Source organism: Heterocephalus glaber, unplaced genomic scaffold (genome assembly GCF_053883595.1).
Source record: "Heterocephalus glaber isolate CG9 unplaced genomic scaffold, H.glaber_assembly_v1.0 deba00001805, whole genome shotgun sequence".
Classification (NCBI taxonomy): Eukaryota; Metazoa; Chordata; class Mammalia; order Rodentia; family Bathyergidae; genus Heterocephalus; species Heterocephalus glaber.
In genome coordinates this window covers 3,716,479-3,741,470 of record NW_028258480.1, presented here as the reverse complement: position 1 = coordinate 3,741,470, position 24,992 = coordinate 3,716,479, and the positions used below count along the sequence as shown (strand labels likewise).

The window sequence follows — 24,992 nt, the reverse complement described above, 5'->3', positions numbered from 1 at the left end:
CGGAGCTCAGTGTCTGCCTGTCATGTGACTGACACTCAGCTGACACAGGTTCCCAAGTAAGGAAACTTTAGGTGCAGCCTGGTGGAGTCATGCTTCATGGATGATACTGGGAAATCTGCCCGCCAACACAGGGCTCCCTCACGCTGAAAAACAAACCAGGGCAGCTCTACAGGGACGAAATCTACTCACATCATTTAGTTTGATCTTTTTAATATAGGGAGAATTTTCAAAATTTAAGTAACAGAAACTATGTCATATAAAATTTGGCCAATTTACTGTTAAAGAGAAGTCAGAATGCCAGGTGTGAAGCTGTAATTTCAGCTACTAAGCAGGCTATAACAGGCAGATGACAAGTTTGGGGCCAGGCTGAGAAAGTCAGCAAGTCTCTGTCTCAAATTCTTAAAAAGGGAGAGAGAGGTAGGAATTTAGCTCTGTGTCCCACAAAATAATAATAATGGTAATAGCAATAATGATCAGGGAAACAGGGCCTTCCTAGAGGCTGGCCAGTGAGGTTCACCCACACACCGAGTCACCATAGGCAGCACAATTTGTTCTACAAGATTTCCTCGAGTTAACTAATACAGCTCTCAACACGTCCATGTGAACGGGTGCTACAGCTAGGATCCTTTGCATTTTAGAGGTGAGGAAGCTGAGGGTCAGGGAAACTATGTGACCAACCCAAGGCCAGCAGTCAGCAGTGTGAGGCCCTGGGCATGAAAACCTGGAGACCTGGCTCTAGGTCTCCCGCACTACACCACTCCTCTGGGCTTAGTGGAAACTCACTCGCTGAACCCCACACATACCTCAGGAGTGTCCGGACCATGCTCGCGGTCAGAGCCGACAGCCAAACTCAGCTGCAGCTAAGCCCTGTTGCCTTCTCAACACTTTCATCTTTAGAGTATATATTTCACAGAACAATTGTGACTTTTAATAAATACAGTTTCATATGTTAAACCAGATACATCCCAGGCCAAAAGTCTGCCATACTATTCAATAAATGTCAATGCATTTGGAGCCATTTGGGCTGGAGATCACTGAGCCCTCTGGTCAGGTTCACTGAAGTCTTTTTTTTTTTTAATTAAATTCTTTTATTGGTACATTGTAGGTATATGATACAATTACATTTCTCATTGGGATTTGTACTTTTACATAATGCATCTTAGTTCTTATTTTTTCCCCATTCCTAGCCCTTCCTTCACGCCCTCCACCGTTCCCTATTTACAAAGACTTTATTTCCATTTTTTCCATTTCTCAGCATTTTTCCTTTCCCTTCTTTCCTTTCCCCTGCCCCTCCCACTACCCCTACCCCTTTGCACCTTTTCTTCCTATTTTACATTATCGATTATTTATTCTAATCATTGGTACATTTTAGGTATACAAAATATAATGACATTCATCATTGGAAATTTGCACCTTTCCATAGTCTCTCTTGGTTCTTATTTGGATACATCGTAAACTTCCTCCTTTCTAAGCTGTATGTTCCTATGGATTCTGACAAGTGTGTGTGTGTGCGGATGTGTGGAAAATCACTACCAAATCAAACTAAAACACACATCACTAATTTATGGCTTGTTGAACTTTTTTTCTTATACAATTGATCTCTAACATCATATCACTACACCCTGATTCTGAATAAAGGAAAATTCCTACTTTTACTTCCTCCATCTCCACTTTCCAAGGAAAATAGGAACATGTCTTCAAGAAGAAAATAAAGCAGTTAAGCATATGAACACTAACTTTTTGATCAGTCTTAACTGTACATAGTCCAGGTTTGCTTACACCAAAACCCAAAGTATCTGAGTTTTTATGTGAAGTATATTATGCTTTGTAAATGTTATTAATTCATCCCTCAACCACTTACAAGGAATGAAACAGAAAAAAGTATTATTTATATATATATATATATATATATATATATATATATATCTTATATTGATATAGTCTCACCAGGCTACTAGCCAAGAACATCCAAAATGGGAAAGTCCTTTGATAGCAATCATTTTCTAGAGGCTGAAGTTCAGTAACTTAAGATGATTGGAGGCAGTGGAGTTATAGTAGCTAATGTATAAGAAGAGAGCACAGACAGAGGCATAGAGACAGGGAGCCCAATTTTGAATCTTGACACCACACAAACTAGCTAAATGACTCAGGGGAATACATGGTTTAACCTTTGTGTTCTTATTGGGCTACTAATGATACATACATATTCCTGTGGGCTGTGAAGAGAATTAAACTGCTATAAAGAATTCTACCTGACATTCATTAAGCCCCACGGAAATTTTACTTCTCAGCTGTCTACTAACCTCCACGGATAGATGTCCATGATGTCATTGTCAACTTCTTTGTTTGACAAGTTAACAACTGCAGGCAATATTGTACTGAAAATGGTAACAGCACTTTAATTTTTATAAAGCCTTTAATGAAAAATATTATCTTGGCAAAAATCTGTTCCCAAAAGAATGTAACATCCAAAATGTACATTTGATAAAACAGAATAGCCAAAGACAGTTCAATTCTTACACTTCATAGAAGAAATCTCCCAAAACCAGAAGTGAGTTTTGGTGTATTACATGGGCAGACTCCTTGTTGGGGAAAAACAAAAACAACACAGAATAGCAAGTGTCAAATAACCAGGTAATGACTTGCTCCCTAATTGGCACCATGATTTCATGACTGAGTACAACAATTTCAAAGGTGGAGAAATCAGACTGGAGAAAAAGGAAAATCTGACACCAAATTTTAGTCAAGGAAGGATTGCTTAAAATCTGGAGTATGAATCGAATGTCCTTCTGGAATAATTACCCAAATATGTTATCGTATGTTGAATTACTTCCAGGATTTGACTTCACTGATGGATTAGGAAAGCTCACACTAAGGTACTGGCACATAGGATTTTTTAATTTCCCATGAGTTAGTATGTTCAATTTTATACTATGCTCAAAGTTTGTAATCTGACATGCATACAAGCTTATCAGTATTCTTTATTACTGAAAAATATTTAAAACAGTTCTTGAAAGTTCATATCATTTAGATCAAATCCCTGTCATTGAAAACATATTACTGAATCTACTATACAGAACAGAAAAATGTAAGTGGATATTACAAATTACTGAATAGTTAACATTAAATTAATCAGCCATATGCCTTGAATAAAATTATCTAAAAATATGTCTTCATTAATCATGGTCTTTACTGAATTAGAATTTTAAGGAATCATATACCTAAAGAGAAATTTATATCAACCATATTTCTATATAAGAAATTGTTCTCCAACAAAATTTATCATCCCAACTACCAGTCTTCAGAGGGGACATATTTCACTGGAATGTAATAACCCTAACTCTTCTGGTGTAGTCTGAAAGTCAGACATAAAGTGACTGGTCTTCAATTTTATATCATCCTCAGTAGAAACTGGAGTAATCCACACTGATTTCCTAAGGAAAAAATAAACAGAAAGTAAATACGGTTAGCATATGTGTTACTGAGTCTTTCTGAATCTAAACTCGGGGCCATATTGTTTTAACAACTGTTTACAATGATTATTTTCAACATGGTAATTTCAGACTACAGCACACTGTACCTTCTGGGTACGGTGTAAGACTAAAGCAGGTATGCTTAGAAAAAAGTTAGCTTCATACAATCTCCCATGGTTAAAACAGCAAGTAGAAAGATGAAGACTCTTAGATGATTTGTAATGCTTACATTAGTAGAGGAACAAAGTAATCAGTAAAATAGACTTAGTCAAATGGATCCAAGACCAGTAAGTCAAAGCCCCAGGAGCTGAACTGCCTCAAAGTACTCGGGCCAAAGGTCTGTGTGTGAAAGTGAGTGAATGAGCATGTGTGTTGTGTGTGTGTGTGTGTGTGTGTGTGTGTGTGTGTGTATTTTACCTTAAGACTCATACACCAAATACCTAATCATATGGTTTTGTCTGGATAGTCTTCATTTTGCCTTAGGAGGGTAAGCTGCAAAGAACATAGTGGTTACCATTTATGTATGTACATGCTGTGTGTCGGGTATTTATGGTTTGGTTTCCATTTGGGAAACTTCCCAGACTTATCACTAAATCTCTCAGCCTGGTTTGCCTTATAACAACAAATTAAAGGGAAGATCAAAAGTATGAATAGTGTGGATGTATACAACGCCACTGAACTACATACTTAAAGATGGTTAAAGTGGGAAATCTTGTTTTATGAAAGTGCTCTAGTCATGTTAAAAGATGTCCTGAGCTCTAAATTCATATTTTGATGTCAATTATTTTACATATTACACAAGGATGTCATTTTTCTTGTGGTTTCAGGTGGTTTCCAAGATTCGTTGCTTAGATTTATAACACAATGCAAATCTTTTGGTGACAATAAAAGTGTATCAAGATAACATTCCAGAGCCGGTCCCAGCACCCGGAAGGAAGCTCCCCGCTGCCATCCCAAGCTCCTAGGGCAGAGAAGGTGAGCCATTCGGGCACCAGAAGCACCCCGCTACCCACCGTGGAAATGAGAAGAAACATAAACAAGCCTCAAAAACAGACTTCCAGATCACCTACAGCAACCCCAAAGGGAAACGAGATGGAACAATCTGATACTCAACCACCTGGACTCTCTGAACTGGCAACAAAAGAGGAACTGGGAAAAACGAAATCAGAAATAATTACTCAGATAACAGCAAAGATTGTGCTCATGGTGCAAGACATGATTAATAAATCTAGAGAGGACACAGATAAAAAAATAGAGGATCTGAGGAACATGATGGAATCCCAACATAGGAAACAAATGAAATGCATAAAACAGATACAAACAGATTTCCAAGAGATTAAAAACTCCATTGAAAGTCTGCACAGCAGCATGAACCACTGTGAGGATAGAATTTCACATATAGAAGATAAGATTGCAATTAGTGAGGAGGAAAAGAAAAATTGCTTTGAAATTGTAAGGGAACATGAGAAATCAATCCAGCAGCTGCTAGACAATGCAAAGAAGAATAACATAAGACTGATTGGGGAGTCAATGAAGAAAGAGGAGAAAGTGCAGATGACATCAAAAAACTCTTCACAGAAGTGATGGCAGAAAACTTCCCAAGGAAGAGAAAAGAACTTGACATACAGATAAGTGAGACATATAGGACTCCAGCTAGCCTTAATCAAAAAAACTCTACACATAGGCATATAATAGTTAGGATTCCAGAAATCCAACAGAGAACAAAGTTCTACAAGCAGTGAGAGAAAAGAAACAAATCACATACAAAGGAAAGCCCATCAGAATCACAGCAGACTTCTCAATGCAAACCCTCAAGGCAAGAAGAGCTTGGAGTGATGTATTTCAAGCCCTAAAGGAAAACAGCCTCCAACCCAGATTGATGTACCCTGCAAAACTATCTTTCAAAACTGATGGAGAAATAAGATACTTTCATAATAAAGAGCACCTCAGGAACTTCATGAATACCAAACTGGCACTCCAAAAAATTTTAGACAATACCCTAGGAAAAGACAATGAGGATCACAACCCCAGGAAACCCAGCAGAATGAATCCATTGGTCGTGACAAATTAAACACAAAGGGGGAGAATCCAACAAAAAGAAAAAGTCATGACAAGGCTTTTAAAACTTTTAACTTCATCTCCCTAATGAGTGTATAATTCAATCTTATTATTGTACTGATTAGTATTTTTCTGATTCTAGAGTTGCACACCACTCCTTGTGCTATACTGGCTACTTATCATCTTATGTCTACATTTTAATTGGGTTGTCTATTAATGAGCTCTAAGAATTCTTTACATATTCTGCTCATAGGTTATATGCATTGTAAATATGGTCTGTTTAAGGATGACTTTTCATTTTAGTGATGTCATTTAAAGTTCTAAATGTTGATAGAATCTCATTTATCAATTTTTTTCTTTTATACATCATGTTTTTTGTATCCTAGGTAGTTCTTGCCTACCCTGAATTCATAAATATTTTCCCTTATAATTTCTTCTTAAAGTTTTATACTTTTAGGCTTTCTTATTTAGGTTCATAGATCCCTTCAAGTTAGTTTCATGTATGGAAAAAAAGGGTTGAGGTTAATTTTTTATATACAGATACCAGGTGTTCTAGTGCCATTTGCTGAAAACACTATCTCTTCCTCGGCTCTTGAATTGAGTTTATATTCTATAAAATGCTGATGTTAAATAATCTTTCAAAACTCAGTGGACCATATATGTGTGGTTCTATTTCTAGATTCTCTGTTTTATTCAAATGATCTATATGTCTTTCCTTACACCAACACTGCCTTGATTACTGTAGATTTAGAAGAAGTCTTAAAATTAGGTACTAAATGTCTTCCAACACTGTTTTTGATTTTTGTTTTTAACTTTTCTAGGTCATTTGTACTTCTACATAACTTTTAAATTTCAATATCCAGTTCTTCATTTATAGCAAGTATACACAGACTTGAATTTTTATATATACTTTGTGTTTTCTAATCCTGCTAAATTCAAGTACAAGTTCTAGGGGCTCCTAGAGATTTCTTAGTATTTTCTCTGTAGATGATCATTTCATCTACATATAAAGATTTTGCTTCTGCCGTGCCAATCCTATCCTAGTTGTGTCATTTTATTGCCAGACTATTTTGGTGGGGACTAGGCTTCAAAGTTTAATGGACAGATAAAGAATAAGCATATCTGCCCTTGTTCCCCACCTTAAGGAGAAAGCATTGGATCTTCCCCATTTATATAAGGCATTCTCGCTGGAAGTATGGAGTACATGTCTTTAATCTGTTGAGAAGTTTCTGTTCTACTTCTAGGCTCCTGATAGCTTTTACCATGAACAGCTGTAGAATTTAGTCCAATACTTTTTCTCCAACTAGTGACAGGATCATATGGCCTTTGCCTTTCCTCTGTTTAAATGATGACTTTTGGGGGTGGATCTTCCAATGCTGAACCGACACTGCCATCCCTATAACAAAACCACTTTCTACATCCTGCCAGATCTGACTTCCAACAGTTTGTTTTGTTAAACAAATTTCTATCTATGTTCATACTTTTTTCTTCTATTATCTTTACCCAGTTTTAGGATTAGCACAATGTTGAGTTCCTCAAATGAGGGGACAAGTGTTCCTTCTTTTTTCTGCTTTAATTGTTTGATATAATTTATCAGTTAAAATGTTTATGAGCCTGCTGTTGTCATATAGGTAGGTTTTCAAGGTAGGAATATACTTTCTTTAATAGATGCTATTCAAATTTTATATTTCCTCCAGAGTTAGTTTCATTAATTTGTCTTCTAAGTTACTTCTTAGAAGTTGTCAAATTTATTTCAAAAAAGATTTTTGTAATATGCTTTCTATATCCTTTTAAATTCTGTAAAATCTGTGGTAATGTCTCCTAGATCTCAAAATTGTAATTTAAAAAATGTATAACTGATATTGTGTAACAGGAAGAAAAGATCTAAAAGAGCAGGGGAATTGGGAGGGGTAGGGGAAGGGAAAAAAGGGAAAGGAAAAAATATGAGAAGGGGAAAAAAATGGAAACAAGGTCTTTGCAAGTAGGGAAGGGTGGAGGGGGTGAAGGTAGGGCAAGGGAAGGGGAAATAAAATAAGAACCAAGAGACTCATGTAATGGTACAAGATCCCAATGATGAATGTAACTGTATTTTATACCTAAAATGTACCAATATACTTAATGGGGAAAAAATAAATAAATAAAATCCAAAAAAAAAAAAAAAAGACAAAGAAGGACACTATATCCTTCTAAAGGGAACAATCCAAGAGGAAGAGATGACAATCATAAATATCTATGCACCAAACACTATTGTGCCAAATATATAAAATAAATACTAATGGACATGAAAAACCATATAAACACTAATACAATTGTAGTGGGGGACCTCAGTACCCCATTGTCACAAATAGATAGATCAACTAGACAAAAAACAAGCAATGAAATACTAGAACTCAATCAAACTGTTGAAAATATGAACCTAGCAAATGTTTACAGAGTGTTTCACCCCACAAAATTAGAATACACATTCTTTTCGGCTGCACACGGATCATTCTCCAAAACAGACCACATACTCGCTCACAGAACATATTTAAGTAAGTGCAAAGGAATTGAAGTTATCCCCTGTAAAAATGTATAACTGATATTGTGTAACAGGAAGAAAAGGTCTAAAAGAGCAGGGGAATTGGGAGGGGTAGGGGAAGGGAAAAAAGGGAAAGGAAAAAATATGAGAAGAGGAAAAAAAATGGAAACAAGGTCTTTGCAAGTAGGGAAGGGTGGAGGGGGTGAAGGGAGGGCAAGGGAAGGGGAAAAAAATAAGAGCCAAGAGACTCATGTAATGGTACAAGATCCCAATGATGAATGTAACTGTATTTTATACCGAAAATGTACCAATACACTTAATGGGAAAAAAAAAGATAACATTCCACTTAGACTCGGAGTTTGTACAGGGTCCTTGGAACGTTCGATATCTCAGCTTCACAGGCTGCAAGCAGATGTATTTAGGGATCGGGCTGACCTGCTACTCCTTCCGTACATCTCCCTCAGCCAGTGGTGGAAAATGAAGGACTGGTTTCCTATGGAGGCTCGGGCCACCTCCTGTTCTAACATGGAACTAAACAACAAAATGTATCAGCAGAGTATTATGAAGGTGGAAACATCACAGGGCGATGCCCAAGTGTCCCATTTACCAAAGGTTTGTGACTTTGCTTTGTCACTGAGTTACTTAAAATAACCTAGTTACACTAGATTGTTTGTGAGGACACTTCCAACTATGTTTTGATTTTAAAAATAAATATTACATTTAAAAAAGAGTATCCACTGAAATATTCTTGTAAATATTTTTATGTTTGGGATTTGTTTGAGTTGTGATTATAGGTGAGTCTCATGCTATAGTCTCAAAAATCTATACTTCTTCAAAACCTAAGGCTAAAACCGGGTGGATGAAAAGCATTTCAAATGAGTTGAGTGTGCAGAACTCACTGAGAGGTGATACACGTCAAGAAGGCCTTCTCGGGGTTGCTGTGACCATCCCTTGGGGTGTAGTACAGCTCCGTTTGAATAAGAAGAACATTCTCGGAGATCACCTGGGGAAGCACACAGGAGAAACAGGAGAAGAGTTTTCTAGTAACAGAAGAACCATACACAACGTGAACACGAGTGGAAAACACTCGCAATCTCAGATGTGGCTGTGTCCCTCCTGGATACCTGCAAAGGCCAGTGCAAGGCCAAATTAAGAAGATGAGCATTACTCATATGTGTGGTTTTAAAGTCCTTCTGGGCAGGGAAATCTTAACTGTACATAGGAATAAACTTGAACTGACACTTAGAACTAACTTTATGGTTTGTTAATAAAAGTTTTCAACAGAAAGATGATTGGAACATTAAATAGAGTGATTTAAACCACAAATTTTGGAGGTAATCATTCTGATTTGGTATCTTAATCTCCACCAACTCTCTGAGCAACCCTGGAAAAATTGTTAAAGTACCTTCTAAAAAATCTTCAGTACTCTAGTTTCAGACTTTACTTACATAATCAGTTATTGGGACAAAAATTAATGTAATATAAATATAAATTGTTGAAATTTGGGAATCTACAAAAAGGTAATATCCCAGAATAAAAACACAGTTTAATATTCTTGCCTAACCAAATAGCCAACAGAGGTTTTAGTCTTATGAAAGCCATCTTCCTGTGTGATATATATCCTCATGGAGCATGGGTAGATTTTGGACACCTTCATATTGATGGCCTTGCACATCAGAGTAATGAATGAAATTTAAAGCTGCCTCCTAAGCTTCAGTGAGATAGAGGAGTGTTGCCTTGGGAGCACTTATGGTCAGCCCTCTAACCAGGCTGGAGACCTGTGCTATAGGGTCCTGTGCACTCTCAGTCATGGCCCAGTGTTAGTAAAGAACTCCATTGTTATCTGCCTGTCAGTTACTAAAACCAGGAGCAAAGACAAACTTTGCAAAAGGACAATAACTTTAACACAAGGCACAAAGGTGTGACAAACATTAAGCATTTCTACAAGTAACTTCCATGCTCACCTGTGTCCTGATGCCACAAGCACTAACAAGGTACACAAAACGATACACATAGGTTTGTATCTCCGTCGCCAGGCAGCTCTGGCCCAGAGCTAATTCATCCGCAAACATATAAGGGTTGCTTCTGCTATACCTGTGTGGGCTGACAGAGACCACCAACCACTCCAGAGAACAATATATTCTCACTACGGAAAAAGCCATGCACGAAAGTGTCAGCTGTGATCCACTCCCAGGATGATCTCCAAGAACATTTAACTCTGCCCTTTGTAACAACGAAGAGGCATTTTTCTCCTCCTGCCAAGGGTAACTATGGCTTAAAAAATAGCATACAATGGTTTTTCATATTATCATTATTTTCCCAAAATATGCATCCAAATACCTAGATTTCAGGTATTTCATGGGGGCTCGGGGATGATCAACATGCAAGGATTATAAAAATCTGATAACCCCCTTACTTCCTCCTAAATAAATTAGATTTCATAGAAAGTGCTATATCTAGAGCTGAGCATAAAGGAAGGAGCCATGATGCATTGGGAGAGACACATTCCCAGAATACTTTTTGGAGAGGGAGGAGGAGGAGAAAGGTAAGGCAGTGATGGTGGAATTCATACCTAGAGCACCAGAAACTAGAAAGAATCTCAGCCAAAGAGAACATTTGCTACCTAGGGTGGAAGCTCTATGCACATTCTGTTATGAAGCTCATTCTTTGCTCTACACTGAAATCTTCAAGAAGCCAAGAATCATCATTTTCAATGGATTCATTTGAGACAGCTGAGTCCTCCAAATATGAAACAAATATAGTTAGGGATAGGGTGGCCACTGAGACCTCCAACAATATTGGAACCCGAAGATAAACAATTTTCTGAAAGAAAGAAGTCAGGTGTTCTACATCAGTGACCGTAACCTCTGAGTCACATCTCTTCACGTCTTTAAAGCGGTATTCTAACATCGCCTAGACAAAATGCTCAGGGAAATCTTGCCTAGAGAAAAAAGTTTGAATGAGTAGGATTAGATGGATGAGAACAGGAAGCTCGCTCTTGACTCCCTGCTGCTGCCTACGCCAATGGAGTCAAGTTTCACTCTGGCGTTCTGTGGTGGGCTCTCAAAGATGGCAGGAGTTACTTGGGATGAATCCTGGGAACCCCACACCGCTGCTGGATGCATCCACTGAGGCAGAATCACCCTAGGACCCAGGCCTGAACGCCCTTTCTCCTCCTCCCAGACGGCCGGAAGTCACCAGCCACCGCCCTCACCCAGCAGGTGCTCCGCAGATCAGTAATTAGCAGCTTCACGGTGCTGCACTGGCCTAGGCATTGTGAAGGATTAATCTTAGATAAAGTGGAAAGAAACTGTAATGACAGCTGGTCCTTGCTCACAAAGGCCTTTGATGTCAAGTGGATATATAAGAAATTCATATGTCAGTTTCAAAAAAGACCCCACTTCAAATAGAATAAAACAGACAAGTCTACTATGAAATAAATAAGCAAAAAAGGAAAAACTAACACGAAAAGGAATACTGAAATACTGCCTTAGAGTAGATGATATTTAATCAGGTTTTAAGACTGGGAAGCATTTGGATATCAGGAAAAACTGAAAAGATCTATCAGAATCAACTTGCAGAATGGACTTGCTTTAGCTTTAGCCTATTGGCTTTGTGGACCATTGATGAATTTGCCCTGGATGAAGGGCAAAGCAATATCATCAAGAGCGGAAATAGGAAGAGCCCAAAAGCAGGAATTCCAGTTCAGATACAACCAAGTTTCTTACAGTCCAATCAAGTACCAGCAATGGGCAGTGGGCTTGCAAAGGTAGGCAGACTCAGACCCAAGGACTTTCTGCAAATGAGGATCAAGACAAAGACCAAAACAGACAAGAGGGAGAGAGATGGAGAAGGTGGGCCAGAAACACCCTGGGAACTCAGACATTTAGGCAGGAAAACACAACGTGGCCACTGTGTCAACACAACTTCTCTTCCAGCAAACTAAAACAAGATCCCATCTCCTCAGGCAGCCACCAGGATGGAAAGCAGTCATTCTGAACACCCCTCAGGGACACCTTCCCTGAATGGCCCTTTACCGTCCATCTCCCCAGGAAGGCCAGAGCAAGGCCAAATCAAGACAGCAAGGAGAATCGAGCCCTCCGACGCCGAGGAGACCCTCATCTGGGCGGACCTCCAGAACAGCTTGGCTCAGGGAATGGCCCGCAGCAAGTTTAAGCGATTCTAGGCGGCATTCCCTGCTCAGCTGCCTCCATTTTCCTCCTTACCTGAGCACCACAAGGCTTCACTTACCAGGGAGTGAGCCACCTGGAGACTTCCTGCCCCGATTCCTCCAACACTGAAGCTCAGAAAGGCTCATCAGGCGGAAATGTGTCATTTGATGACTACACAGGGTCTGTGAATGTCTTCTGCGAGACTAGGGGGATACATGATGCTTCTCACAATTAATGAATTGTAGAACACTTTTACCAGTTAGTGATGAGGTGATGTCACTTTCTATCTGATATGTGAACAGCCTAAATAATACATATTTGAAATAAACTATTATTTCTTCATTTCTATGGGTTTGGCTGGAAGAATCACAGCAGAAATAATAAAATGACTTGATGAAGAACATAAATCCTTAGCAGAGCAAGGCTCAAAGGAAAAATCAAATTTTTGGTATCACAAAAACCCACATGCAATCCCAATCAACATACCAACAGCATTCGTCCTAGAACGTGAGAGAACAACCCCAAAGTTGTGTGCAACCAAGATACCCAGAATAGCAAAAGCAGCCCTGCCATCTTTTCAGTATGTGTTCCTTAGGTGATGGGGGCTCCTAGGCTCAAAAAGATTTTCATAATAACGCTGACATTGCTTACCTTTTTATCATGTTGACATTTGCACGGATGTGGAAACACAATTTTGGGAAACACTGCTGCCCCCTGAGAACCGACCAAGGCAGTGGTACCAATACCAAACTGTTAGTATTGTGTTCTTTTAGAGACAGAGAGACACAGAGAAATTATTGGTTTATTTTTTTAATTAGCAGCTATTCATTTTAATTTCATTAGTGTACATTTCCAATGCATAATACTGATATTCATTTGGGGAACTGGTACATGCATAGAACATTAATCTACCTTGATCATTTCTGATTTTTTATTCCCTCTTATTTGCCTTCCCCCACCCATCCCCTTCTCCATCTCCAGAAATTCTGCCTTTTTGTTTCCTCCCATCTCTCCCTTGATTGATTGATATTTTAGGTTTCTCATATAAATGAAACCATGTGATATTTAGCTTCCTGAGTCTTACATATTTCACTTCACACTCTGGTCTCAAGTTCGATCCATTTTCCTGCAAATGACATGATCTCATTCCTCTTTGTGGCTGAATAATATTCCACTGTGTATATATACCACATTTTTTTTATCCATTCTTCTTTTGATAGACATCTAGGTTGTTTCCAGAGCTAAGCTACTGTGAATTGCACCAATATAAATATGGGTATGTATAGTTTCAATTTTAGCAAGCACATGTACAGTTTCTTTAATTCTTTTGGAAATACAGCTAGGAGAAATATAGCTGAGTCAAATGGAATTTCTACTTTTAGCTTTTTGAGGAATCTCCACAAGGGTGGAGGGTGATTTCCAGGGTGGTTCTACTACTTGACATTCCCACCAGCACAGTAGAAGAGTTCCCTTTTCTCCACATCCTCGCTACTATTTGTGGCTTTTGGTGTCCTTGATGATAGCCATACTGTCTGGAGAGAAACGGAATCTCAGAGTTGTTTTGATTTGCTTCTTCACAATAGCTAAAGTGTGAGCATTTTTCCATCTACTTATTGTCCATTTGCACTTCTTTTGAGAAGTGTGTATTCAATTCATTTGCCCATTTTTGATTGGGTCATTTGTTTGGGGGAAGTTGATATTGTTTTTAGTTCCTCATATATTCTACACATTAGTCATCTATGAGAAGAGTAGCTGGCAAGCTTCCCAGTCTGTAGATTGTCTCTTCACTCTTGTTGATTGTTTCCTTTGCTTTGCAGAAGGATTTTAATTTGATGTAATCAAACATTTCTTTATTCTTGGAGTTCTGTTCAGGATGTCCTTGCCTATGTCCATGGCTTCAAGTGTTTCACCAAAATTATCTCCCAGCAGTTTCAAAGTTTCTATTTTTGTATCTAGGCCTTTGATCCATTTTGATTTGCTTTTAGTACATGGTGAGAGGTGTGGATCTACTTTGGATTTCTTCATGTGGATATACAGTTTTCCCAGCAAAATTTGTTAAAAACGTCTTTTCTCCAACACATTTTTGACCCTTTTGTCAAAAATTAGAAGGCTGAAAGTACTGAGGCTTTTTCTGTCATTTGTTCAGTTCCATTGGTCTACATGTCTATTTATGTGACAGTGCCGTATTCTTATTGCTATAGCTTCATAGTATAATTTGAAATCTGGTATCCTAATAGTTCCTACATTGTTCTCTTTGCTCAGAATTGCTTTGGCTATTCCGAGTCTCTTCAGCTTTCAATCAATTTTAAGATTATTTTTTCTAGTTGTGTGAAGAATGCTGTTATGACTTTAATAGATTATTAAAGTGGCAATATGGCTTTTTAATAATATTAATTCTGCTCATCCAAGAACAAGGGATGTCTTTATATTTCCCAATGTCCTCTTCCATCTCTTTTTTCTAAGTTCTGTAGTTTTCATTATAGAGATTGTTCATCTCATTGGTTATGTCAATTCCTAGGTACCTAATTTTTCTGAAGTTGTTGTAAAAGGAATTGTCTTCCCTTCTTTTTCATTTTTCATTGAAGCTATGTATAAAAAACTATTTATTAAATAATTTAAAAGAATTAGTAAACATCATATGTTAACAGAAAAAAAAATACATTTTAATAAAAAATAACTATTTCCCAAAAATAGCAGAGCGGCATTACTGTTTTACATTTATATTTTTGCAAGTTTATTGTTTGGCTTGGTGGAAATCATCTGGCTCCTCCTCTGTGCTTCTTTAGTCAGTGTGATGTGTCACACTGGTTAGAGTAGATAGAAAGCTGTCAAACTCGTGGCAGTAAATAAGTTTTCTAAGATTTTAATTTTGGGCTCTAAGTTTGAATTTTATCAGTAAATTTATAAGGACTGTCATTTTCATTGAAGTGACCAGCTTATTGCCTTCTATCTCAAGAATGTATGTCACCTATCCAGAGCTGAGCAATGGTTGGTTGTCTGACATTCTTTTGAGTAAAGATGTAAGATGTGCAGAGTGAAAAGCAGTGTGTTCTCAGAGATGTTTGCTTTGGCCGTTGTGTCCCCTCTGCCTGATCATGTCCTTGTTACAATATACAACCCCAGAGGTCTCAGCTCACTGCTGTTTCCCTGATGCTCTCTTAAGCTGAAGGATCAGCCCCTCTGGGGCCCCTCTGTGACTGAACTGAAGTCTCATCTCCAAGTAATCTTTCTTTCTTTTTTTTTGTTTTTTTTTTTGGTACCAGGGATTGAACTCGGGTCCTTCCACTTGCGAGGCAGGCAGCGAAACCACTGAGCTAGATCCCCGGCCCAATCCAAGTAATCTTTCATTCTGTGCCCCACCACAGTCACATAGTGTGACAAAACTCTTCCAAACGAGTAGTGAAAAGAAGGGAATCTTTTCACGTTCCTTTCACAAGCCCCGTATTATCCTGATGCCAACACCAGACAAGGGCAATAGAAGGAAAGAGCATGATCTCCATGAGGAGGCAGATGTGAACTCCTCCACAAGATTCCAGAAAAATGAATGCAGCTTCACATTAGAAAGATAATTCAACATGATCAAGGGGGATTTATCTTTTTATTGTGTTTTCTTGATGCCTGTAGTATTCCATAATGAGGGGGTTTATTTTGGGAAGTTGGTGCACGCATTTAACATATCTTAACCAATGTCAATCCAACTATCACCCCTTCATCCTTTTCCTCTCCCCTCCTGTTCATCCTCTTCCTCATATCTTAAAGTCAGCGCCTAGGGTCCTGTTATCTCTCATTCATTCATTTATTTATTTATTTATTTATTTATGTGTTTTAGGTTTCTCACATGAGAAAAATATATTTACCTTTCTCATTCTGAGAAATTTCCCTTAATATGATGGTTTCTATTCCCTCTATTTTCTTATAAATGACAGGATTTCATTCTTTATTATGGTTGTGTAATATTCCATTATGGACATAGGCTACATCTGCTTTTTCCCTTTATTTGTTGACAGATATCTAGACTTTTCTTCATCTTAGCTACTGGGAATTGCCTACTACACACGTGTATGTATCCCAACAGTATTCAGTCCTTAATTCTATCAGGAATAGATCCAAGAGTGGTATAGCTGGGTCAAATTGCATTGCTATTTTACTGTTTTGAGGAATCTCCATATTGGTTTCCATGGTGGTTGTACTAGTTTACATTCCCACTAATACAGGAAGATTCCTTTCTCCCACCTCTTCTCCAGCATTCATTATTTTTGTACGGTTGATGACAGCCACTCTGATTGGGGTTAAATGGAATCTCAATGTACTACCAGAGTAGTCATGGCAATGACCACAGGTGTAATTCTTAGTGTTGCCCAAAGCATATCAGTATAATCAACTCATATGTGTAAAAATTTAACTTTCCAAAAGTTAAAGCACAAATCTTGCAGTTTTCTCTACAACTAACTAGGTTTGACTGTTTATGCACTTATATATTAGAAGCAGAGAAATATGAAGAACCCATTCCTTAATCACCTTTATTAGGACTGTTACAGAGCCCACAACTGTGGCAACTCTGTTCACCCATCAGACACAGACTTCCCCACCCCACCCTACTCTCCCACCAGGAGACCACCCCAGAAACCAACTGGCTTCAGTCCATCTCCTTTTCTCTGTAAGCTGTCAAGGGTGCTTTAAGAGGAGCAAAACCTGATTGTTCCCCTAGAGTTACTAACCCTGACTCAGTCTTTTTGAGTATTCAGCAAAAAGTTCATCTGAATACTGAGAGTCCTCAGGACAGGGAGAGAAAACCAGCAAACCTAAGGTGAGACCTAAAAGATACCAGTTTCTTAAGAAGTACGATTCGTATGCTTACAAGCCTCCAATCCCAGGAAACATCTTCAGTTTCAGCATGCCTCATACTTCTACATCCAGATCATTGTTTTTAAACCCTCTAAAATATATTAATTTTGCCTCATACCACCTTGATTCTAAGCATTAAGGGAAAAGTAGAATTTATAGCAAATTTATCTGCTATAACAACTTTTCAAGTAGTCAACCTCTTATGCCTCCAGGAAATTAATAAGGTTCTTTATGGCAGAAATCCTGTTTCCTCATTTTCATAGGTACATAAATCCTTAGCAAATAAATGTCAGAAGTATTAGCTTACTTTCCCCTGGCATACTATCTACTACAGGAATCAACATTAATATAATTAAGGGAAATTACCTAATATTTAAAAAAACAAATTGAAAGATATTTTCTAAAATAACAAATGTCAAAAATTAAAAGTCAAAAACATCAGGATCAAAAACCCAACATTCAAAACTACTATTATTTCAAGTAGATCTGTACTTCCTTGGAGTAGTCAAAAATCTACTAAGGTTTGTAAAAGATTATGACAAATCATGATGTACCTTTAATTTATTCACACTCTAAGGAAATAAAAGTACTGCTATTTTCATTTTTAAAAATGTTTTCAGATGTTCCAACAAATTCTATCTAAGTCTGCTCTGGTTTCTGTTATCATGGAAAGGATTTCAGGTTAATAAATTGTCGTGGTTGGGGACCTGTTGACCAAGCCCAGCAGATCAAATAAGTCATGCCAAAATTCTAGATGACAGTGTTTACATGTCTGTGTTCTTTGAGGTTCAAAATATCCCTTTTCAATCGAGGGGAAAGAGTTTCATTCAGGTTTACCAAAGATAAATTGGGAGTAAAGATATTTTTCACCTTTCCTTGTATCTATCCTGAGTTTTCTTTTTACCACTTCCACTAGGAGCAAGAAATGTAGGTACAATGTTCTACTCCAAACTCCCCATTTTTCCATTCATGTGCATACATCCCCGCGTATGTGTCTGTATTATCCTCTTGTTCAAGCTCCCCTGGAATGAGTTTTGCCCCAGCACAAACAATGTACTCAAAGGTACAGAATTTCAGTTCCAGAAATGTACTGAGTAATTAAAATTCAGAGAAGAATTAGAAAACCTCTGTCAGCCTGAGAACCAAGCTGTGATAAACATAATCTGAGTCTTGAGTAATATTTGTGTTTTGAAGAAGGAGCCAACCAAAACTTACCAAAACCTACCAAAGACCTAGGCAAGCTTCATACAGGCACAGCTTTATTATGAACTTGACTTCACGTACAAAGTTAGAATGACCCTTTCAATTATATTTAACACATTTAAAATTTTAAGCTTCACATTTAGATGCACACCATCCGAAATCCTAGGAGGCTTGTAAATGGGTAGCAGGTTGCTGCTCATCTTAGATCACATTGAACAAGAACATTTCTGAAACGAGGCCCCAGGCAGCTCTGAACTACTTGCCTTCTGCATCTTGGCAGGGAGAGGAAGTCATACTGCAGACGTTATCAACCCAGTAATTCCCAGGTAGTCTGTCCTGTAGATAAAGGAGAAAAGAAGTTAAAAGTTGCTTCTGTGTAACTCTTACCTAATAACTTGTTCCAAGAACTCACAGATGTTTAACTAGCATGCTATGAAGAATCGACTTTCAACCCTTCAATATAATTCATAGGATTACCCCACTATTTCAATTACATAACTTAAATATGCTATTAAAGTGACTAGCATCTAAATATTGTCTAATCACTTCTTTTCTAAAATTTCATAAAACCAAGAATTTATATCAACCACCTCAACTTTGATTTCAAGTGGATAGCAGATCCCTAGAGAAAAACATTTTCTCATGAAATGTCACATTCACATCAGAGCCTTTACACACAAGCTTTCTGACAGACTTTTAAAATAAACTCAGAAAAACCCTCCCTAAAAAAGGGATTTCTCTGCAGCTGTTACTCTTAGGAAAAGTGCTGATTATGTGTAGCAAATTCCTCTAAAATGTGAAGCCTAGCTGACCTATTTCCCTATTTCTATTATTCATGCATTATCTTACACATACACATGTCTGTATACGTGTTTGTTTTGCAAGTATTAGCATGAAATTGGAGACCTGGTGTTGGCCATTTCACTTTGTCACAGGTTATACTGACAATAAACAATTTGTAGACAAGAAAATAAATAAATAAATAAATAAAACAATTTGTAGAGATAAAAGCTAAGGAAATTGTTTGGTATGGAACCTATTGGTATTTATACACAAGCAACAAAACTATGACTCTACCCAAGGGCAGTCCATGACAGACACTGAATGTACAAGTTCAGATTAGACCTGAGCAGTTTGAGCACACATTAGAGCACATATTTTTGGATTCGGATTTGTATCATTTCCTTCAGTGAAATTAGACTTCTCCAATTATCCTTAACCATGAAATGACAGACAAACTTTTTATTCTCACCTTGTTAAAACAGACAAAACTGGGCTCACGTACATTACTTTGTCTGAAAACTGGCAGCTGATTTTCTTCTTTTGTCCTTTGAGAGTTATCACTCGGGGCGTTGACAGTATCCCCACTCATTCCAAACGGCACCATGGATGAGAATCTAACCCTAAAATCAGAGCAAGTGAAACACAGGATAATATCCCTTCTAATGTCACTGATATTTTTGTGTGAAGAACATATTACTTTCATGTAACTAAGTCATAAAAAATCCAAAACAATTGACTTCGGGTGAGAGGAAGGCAAGTTAGCTCAATAAATCTCAAAAAAGTTATGATAGGATTTTAAAATGAAACATACTGATCCAGGATTGGCCCTAGATCCCCAAACTTATAGAGTTTGAAAAATCAAAATGACTGTTGGATGTGACAAACATTCCATTAAGAGCTAAATGGACCATGAATCTCAACATCAAACCCGCTAGAATTATCCCCCACCTCAAGATCGGAGACTGAAAAGACACTAAAATGTGTGGGGAAAATTTTCAACAGCCTATTTCTTAGTCTGGCGGGAAATGTAGGTTCCCCATTCAAAAGACAAGAAGCAGTTGGTCCACCATCTTGAACTAGCATCCCAACTCATCACTGTAGTACTTTGGGAGTTTCAGGGTCCCCTCTCTCTGTGGCTGTTTTTGTTCCCACACAGCAGGGGAGACAGGGAGGTGGCTTCTCATCTCCAATGCCAATCCATAGGCAGTTCCAGGAGAATGACTCAGAATCCAAGTGCTGATGTAGAAGAAGGCTAAAATCTCATTCAAATATTCTACATATTTGTGAACTTACAAGGGTAGGATGTGCCTGGCCTGTATATCCGAGAGAACAAGAACTGCAGGCAGGTAAGGTATATTAGGCTACATCCATATTTCATTTTGAAATAATGAATAGTTGAGAACTTGGTGGATACCCATGAAGTAGCTGGGATCAAAACGCCTTAAGAGCCCCTTTAGAAGGTGAGCATGAAATAGAAAGATTTAATCTGCCATTCATTATAGATCCATTCAGAAAGTCATGTAGTAAGGATGACCAATGTTTAGACCCACCATGGAGAAGGCCCAAAACCTCAGAAGTGTTCTTTGTTCTCCTTCATTTTTTATCACTCATCCTTCAAATCATCATACACTTGTTTTCATCTCTAATGTTATACAATCTAATGACAGCTAGCATCAGAAGTGGAGGGGAAGGATGTTGACAAAGGTTTTGGATTAAAACAAATAGCCGAGTAGACAAATGTATATACTTGTGTAATCTTTATGAAATATAGCTAAATTTTCTTCAAATAAATAGCCTTATATGAATATTGATCCCTAACTCATGACATGCATGAGGGAAAATATACTCACGCCTTCCATGAGAAATGTACCTAGAAATTGGTAGATGGGAAAGTGGATAGGTGATAAAGTTTAGAAAACTGGTCCTCTAGGTTATAGATACATGGTTTCACTAAATTCTTTCAATTCTTCTATATATTTAAAACTTTTCCAGAAAGGAATTAGCCAAATTTCAGAAATTCTAGTTGTGCCATAAGCATCCTCTAAATAGCTGCATTCTCTACAAAAACATCTATCAGTCAAAGGATAAAGTAAGAACATATAATAATGGTTGGTGACACATACCTCTTTGCCAAGCAAAACACCTGAAATGTATGGGCATCGCCCAGTGCTGATCTGTACTGGATCTCAGATAACAGGAAAACATCGTTCTTTTGGAACACCTGAAATGTTTCTGAGTCTTAATGCTAGACACATAATTTTGGTGATTTAATTTGAATAGAACCTGTCAATTCTAAAAAATTTACCAATATGGCACCTTACACTCACTTAACAGAAGTAAAACAGTAGACAGAGTGGCAAGCACTTTATTCTCCCATCTGCTCTGATGCTTCAACCTCTTTGCCTCTATCTCTACCACGAGATGGAGGGATAAGAGAAACTCTTGGCCTGAGGATCATCTTTAATTACATTTTCTCTTTCCAGAAAAACTGCCCTTCTGTACACATCCACGTATCATTCACTATACTATTAAAATATAACAGCAGGTGAGGGTCGGAAATTTGAGAAGACACAGGTCCTAACTTTGGATCTTTTCAAAACCACTGATCTGAAATGTTGACATTGCCTATGTCAGTACCTGCCATCTATATGAGAACAGATCACACAAGCATTACAACTGTGCTTGAAAATTCTAAGAAAAAAACTCCAAACTTTGTAGCCCTGAAGAAAAAGGCAACATGAATTTTAGTGAATTATAGCACTTACAATTTTATTGATCCCACAAGAAGTGACAGGATAAGAAAACTCATAGCTGAGTGATAATACCCTTGTGATGGAACAGTTGGCTCCCAGGTGTATATCTTCAGTTCTAACTTCTGTGCCATTATCAAAGGGCCATCTTTTCATTCTGGCTAACAACTAATCCTCAGTACACATCGAAGTCACTGCTAAAACTCATTCAAAGAATAATGTGTTAGTGTGTCTCTACCTTAATGCAGAAAAGTGCAATCTGTCAGGAACATAATACAAACCATTAGGTGAAGCTTTCATATTTCTAGTAGCCATATTTACAAATTAAAATACTCAGGTATCATATTTATATGTATATTTCATTTTACCCATGTAGCACAATTCATATTGGACATATTTAAAGTGTGCCATAACTACCTGAGTGGTGGATACTTCCTAGCTCTGTATTTTACAAAGCTATGAAAATCCATCTCAAAAGATAAATTGGTTATTTACTTACTTTGAAGCCATTTTACTCATTTAAATGATTGTACTGATTATCACCTACTTTTCAAGCTTTTGTGATTCAATGAGAAATCCCATTTAAACTTTAGAACACAACCTAGAACTTAGAAAATGACCTACAAGTGAGGGGATCAGTGAACTTATATTAAGGGAAAGCAACTTAAATACATGTGATCAAAAGTCCCTCCCATCTGGAAAGACATTCATCAATTTTCTGCATCAATAAATTACAATAACCTGGACCAGAATCTGAAAACTACAGAAAAGATGAGTACAATAGGGTTTGCTATTCTCGTATGAACCTGAGGATACTGTGACTGCAGCCCAACTGTCATAAGTAAATGCAAGACACATTTGTCATCACTCCCTAAAACAAAAATCATCCCTTCACCTAATTGCCAGTCACATGGTTTGCACTTCATCTTCAACATGAATTTTAATTAGCTAACTTACAGATGAATAAAGTATTGATCTAGTTTTAGACCTAGGGACCCTTGGGAGTATCCAGTGATCTGTACAGGTCTGTCTTTAAATAGTAGCTTAAAAAGGGAGCCTCACTTGGGCTAGAAACCTGAAGTTGAACACTTCGACACTTTTGATTATGGAGGTGACTGAAAAAGGACAGACAAATACAATAAGAAATGTGATACTTTTGCATAAAATGTATTTTTGCCAGAAACATTAATGGTATAGATTGTTTATCTAAGCAACAAATATTGATAGCAAAAATAACAGATTTAGAAGTGAGATTTACGGTAGAAATGAAACAAACCTACAATCCTTCTCCATGATGTTCATGATTCATGTCAAAAGAATCTATTGTATGTACCACAGCTTTTTTCCATTGGAGACGCCCAAGATGATTGTCATCATGTAAAATAAATAGAGTTCTCTTTAATAGAGTTTCTCGTAAGTCTAGAGTTCCTGGGTAATGTGTTTTCTTTATCTCTCTCTCTCTCTCTCATATTCTAAGATAGGACAAATAATCCCTTCATTTTCCCAGAAAAAAATGAAATGCTCAAACCACTAATGTGCCTGGCACTAATAACAATTCACATTATTGCCGTTGGCCACCAAGAGTCAGCTCAGGCACTGTTGTAATCAACAGCACCTCTCTACCCACTGAAGGGCTGCATCTTAAAGGATATGGCAGAGTGGAAAGAAAGGACCAGAGCCACAAATTGCCAACTCACACATCATCACTTACTCTCTATCAGGGAATACTGACACGAGCTAGCGAGTAATTTATCTGAAGCCTAATGAATCAGTCTGGTCCATCAATGGGCAACATCGGGGTCACCTGGGTACTCATTTCAACTACTAAACTCTCCATTTTATCCCCACCCTATTGAATCACTTTACACTTAACGAGACCCCAGATGACCTGTATATACATCAAAGTCTGAGAACAACTGGTCTAGGGGGTGCCCACATTCACAGCTGCAAAATGACCACAGTTTTTGGTATAACAGAAGGAAATCAAAGATGTGAAGGGAAAAATAGCAAGCAGGATTGCTCTCACATAGCCATCCATTAATTTCATAGCACCAGCTCTTTACAGTGAAAGGGCTAAAAGCTTTGTGTGTCCCCAGGGTAACAGGCCACAGCTAGAGGTTTTCCACAAGAAATAGATTGGTTGGCAACAGAGGCAAAGCAGAGAAACTCCCTGAGTTACTCCTCAATGGTAGCAAGGTCTAGATTTAAGCAGCGAGCATGTTCGTGTCACTGGCTCTCTCGCTTTTCCATAAGGTGCAGTGCATTTTCGGTCACTTATTTCTGGTGCCCTGGTCCACAGTTACCAAGGAGGACACTCAGGCTGTCTGTTCCCACATCTTCCATGCACAGAGCTCACAGCCACCTGAGCTACAGCCACCCAGACACACAGCTGACTCACAGCTGATGCACAGACTCACAGCTGTACAATTTCCATTCCACTTCTCAAGCCCCAGGGCCCAGCTACGAGCTCCCACCCTCCTTTCCCACTAGCTCATGGAACTCTGGCCACAAGAGCCTTTCTTTCCTGGTTCTCTCACGTTAAATGAACCCCAGTTCTATAAGAGATGGGGCTCGTCATTAGCAAACACACTAACTTTTAAAACTAAATCCACTGAGAGAAAGGCAACCCTGCTCTGTTTGTAGGCAGGGAGAGAGAAAACAGAACGGGTCTTCACCCAACAGTGTTTTAGAAAACAGCCTTATGTCGCCATCCTCCTAAGGGATTTCTTGTTTTACCTGGTTCAAGTTCACAGGATTTCCAAACCAACAGAGAGAGGAGGAGGGACCCGCCCAGGAGCACAGAGCCCTTCATCCCGCCAGGCCACAAGACAGGAGCAGCCACTGGGAACACGAGTCGGTCACAGCTGGGCTTCCTTCCTTCCTTCGCGGATTATAAGAGGAGTCCACACCAGCTGCCTGCAATCGCCCTCTCAGTGGGGAGCAGGCGATCCTCTTAGCGCTGTCCTGCTCCTAAGTGTGGTCCCTCAGCCACCAGCTGCTCAGCTTCACCTACCAGCGCCTCAGGTCCAGAACATCAGATCCTGCTCTGGAGATACAGGAACAATCATGAAATGTTTTCAACAAGGTTCCCAGGGGGCGGTCATGCACATTAAATCTGAAAGGCATCTCTTTTAGCATTGTCTCAGTTGGGTTCACCTGACCAGTAATTTCCAAAAATTATTTTCCTATT

General features: G+C 38.3%; 1 protein-coding gene and 1 long non-coding RNA gene across 2 annotated transcripts; both read right to left on the bottom strand.

Moving 5' to 3' along the window:
* Positions 1-1,956: 1,956 nt before the first annotated feature.
* LOC101716258 (oocyte-secreted protein 2) lies at positions 1,957-12,747 on the bottom strand. Its single transcript, XM_004869821.3, has 4 exons — positions 12,087-12,747; positions 10,014-10,195; positions 8,949-9,052; positions 1,957-3,434 (listed from the first exon to the last, which is right to left on the bottom strand). The coding sequence occupies exons 1-4, from the start codon at positions 12,169-12,171 to the stop codon at positions 3,302-3,304; spliced, it is 504 nt and encodes a 167-aa protein (XP_004869878.1). The 5' UTR covers positions 12,172-12,747; the 3' UTR covers positions 1,957-3,301.
* Positions 12,748-18,321: 5,574 nt separating this feature from the next.
* LOC147820772 (uncharacterized) lies at positions 18,322-24,878 on the bottom strand. The gene is made up of 3 exons (XR_015448253.1): positions 24,816-24,878; positions 19,522-19,672; positions 18,322-18,605 (listed from the first exon to the last, which is right to left on the bottom strand). It is a non-coding gene; the product is annotated as an uncharacterized LOC147820772 (long non-coding RNA).
* Positions 24,879-24,992: the final 114 nt, after the last annotated feature.

What these genes read in the sequence shown, in the direction of transcription:
- LOC101716258 (XM_004869821.3), bottom strand. Translation starts at nt 12,171, where the DNA reads ATGAGGGTCTCCTCGGCGTCGGAGGGCTCGATTCTCCTTGCTGTCTTG. An exon ending in CTTGTGGCATCAGGACACAG is followed by an intron (nt 9,053 to 10,013) that starts GTGAGCATGGAA and finishes GTGCTTCCCCAG; the next exon opens with GTGATCTCCGAGAATGTTCT. An exon ending in TTGACGTGTATCACCTCTCA is followed by an intron (nt 3,435 to 8,948) that starts GTGAGTTCTGCA and finishes TTTTTTCCTTAG; the next exon opens with GAAATCAGTGTGGATTACTC.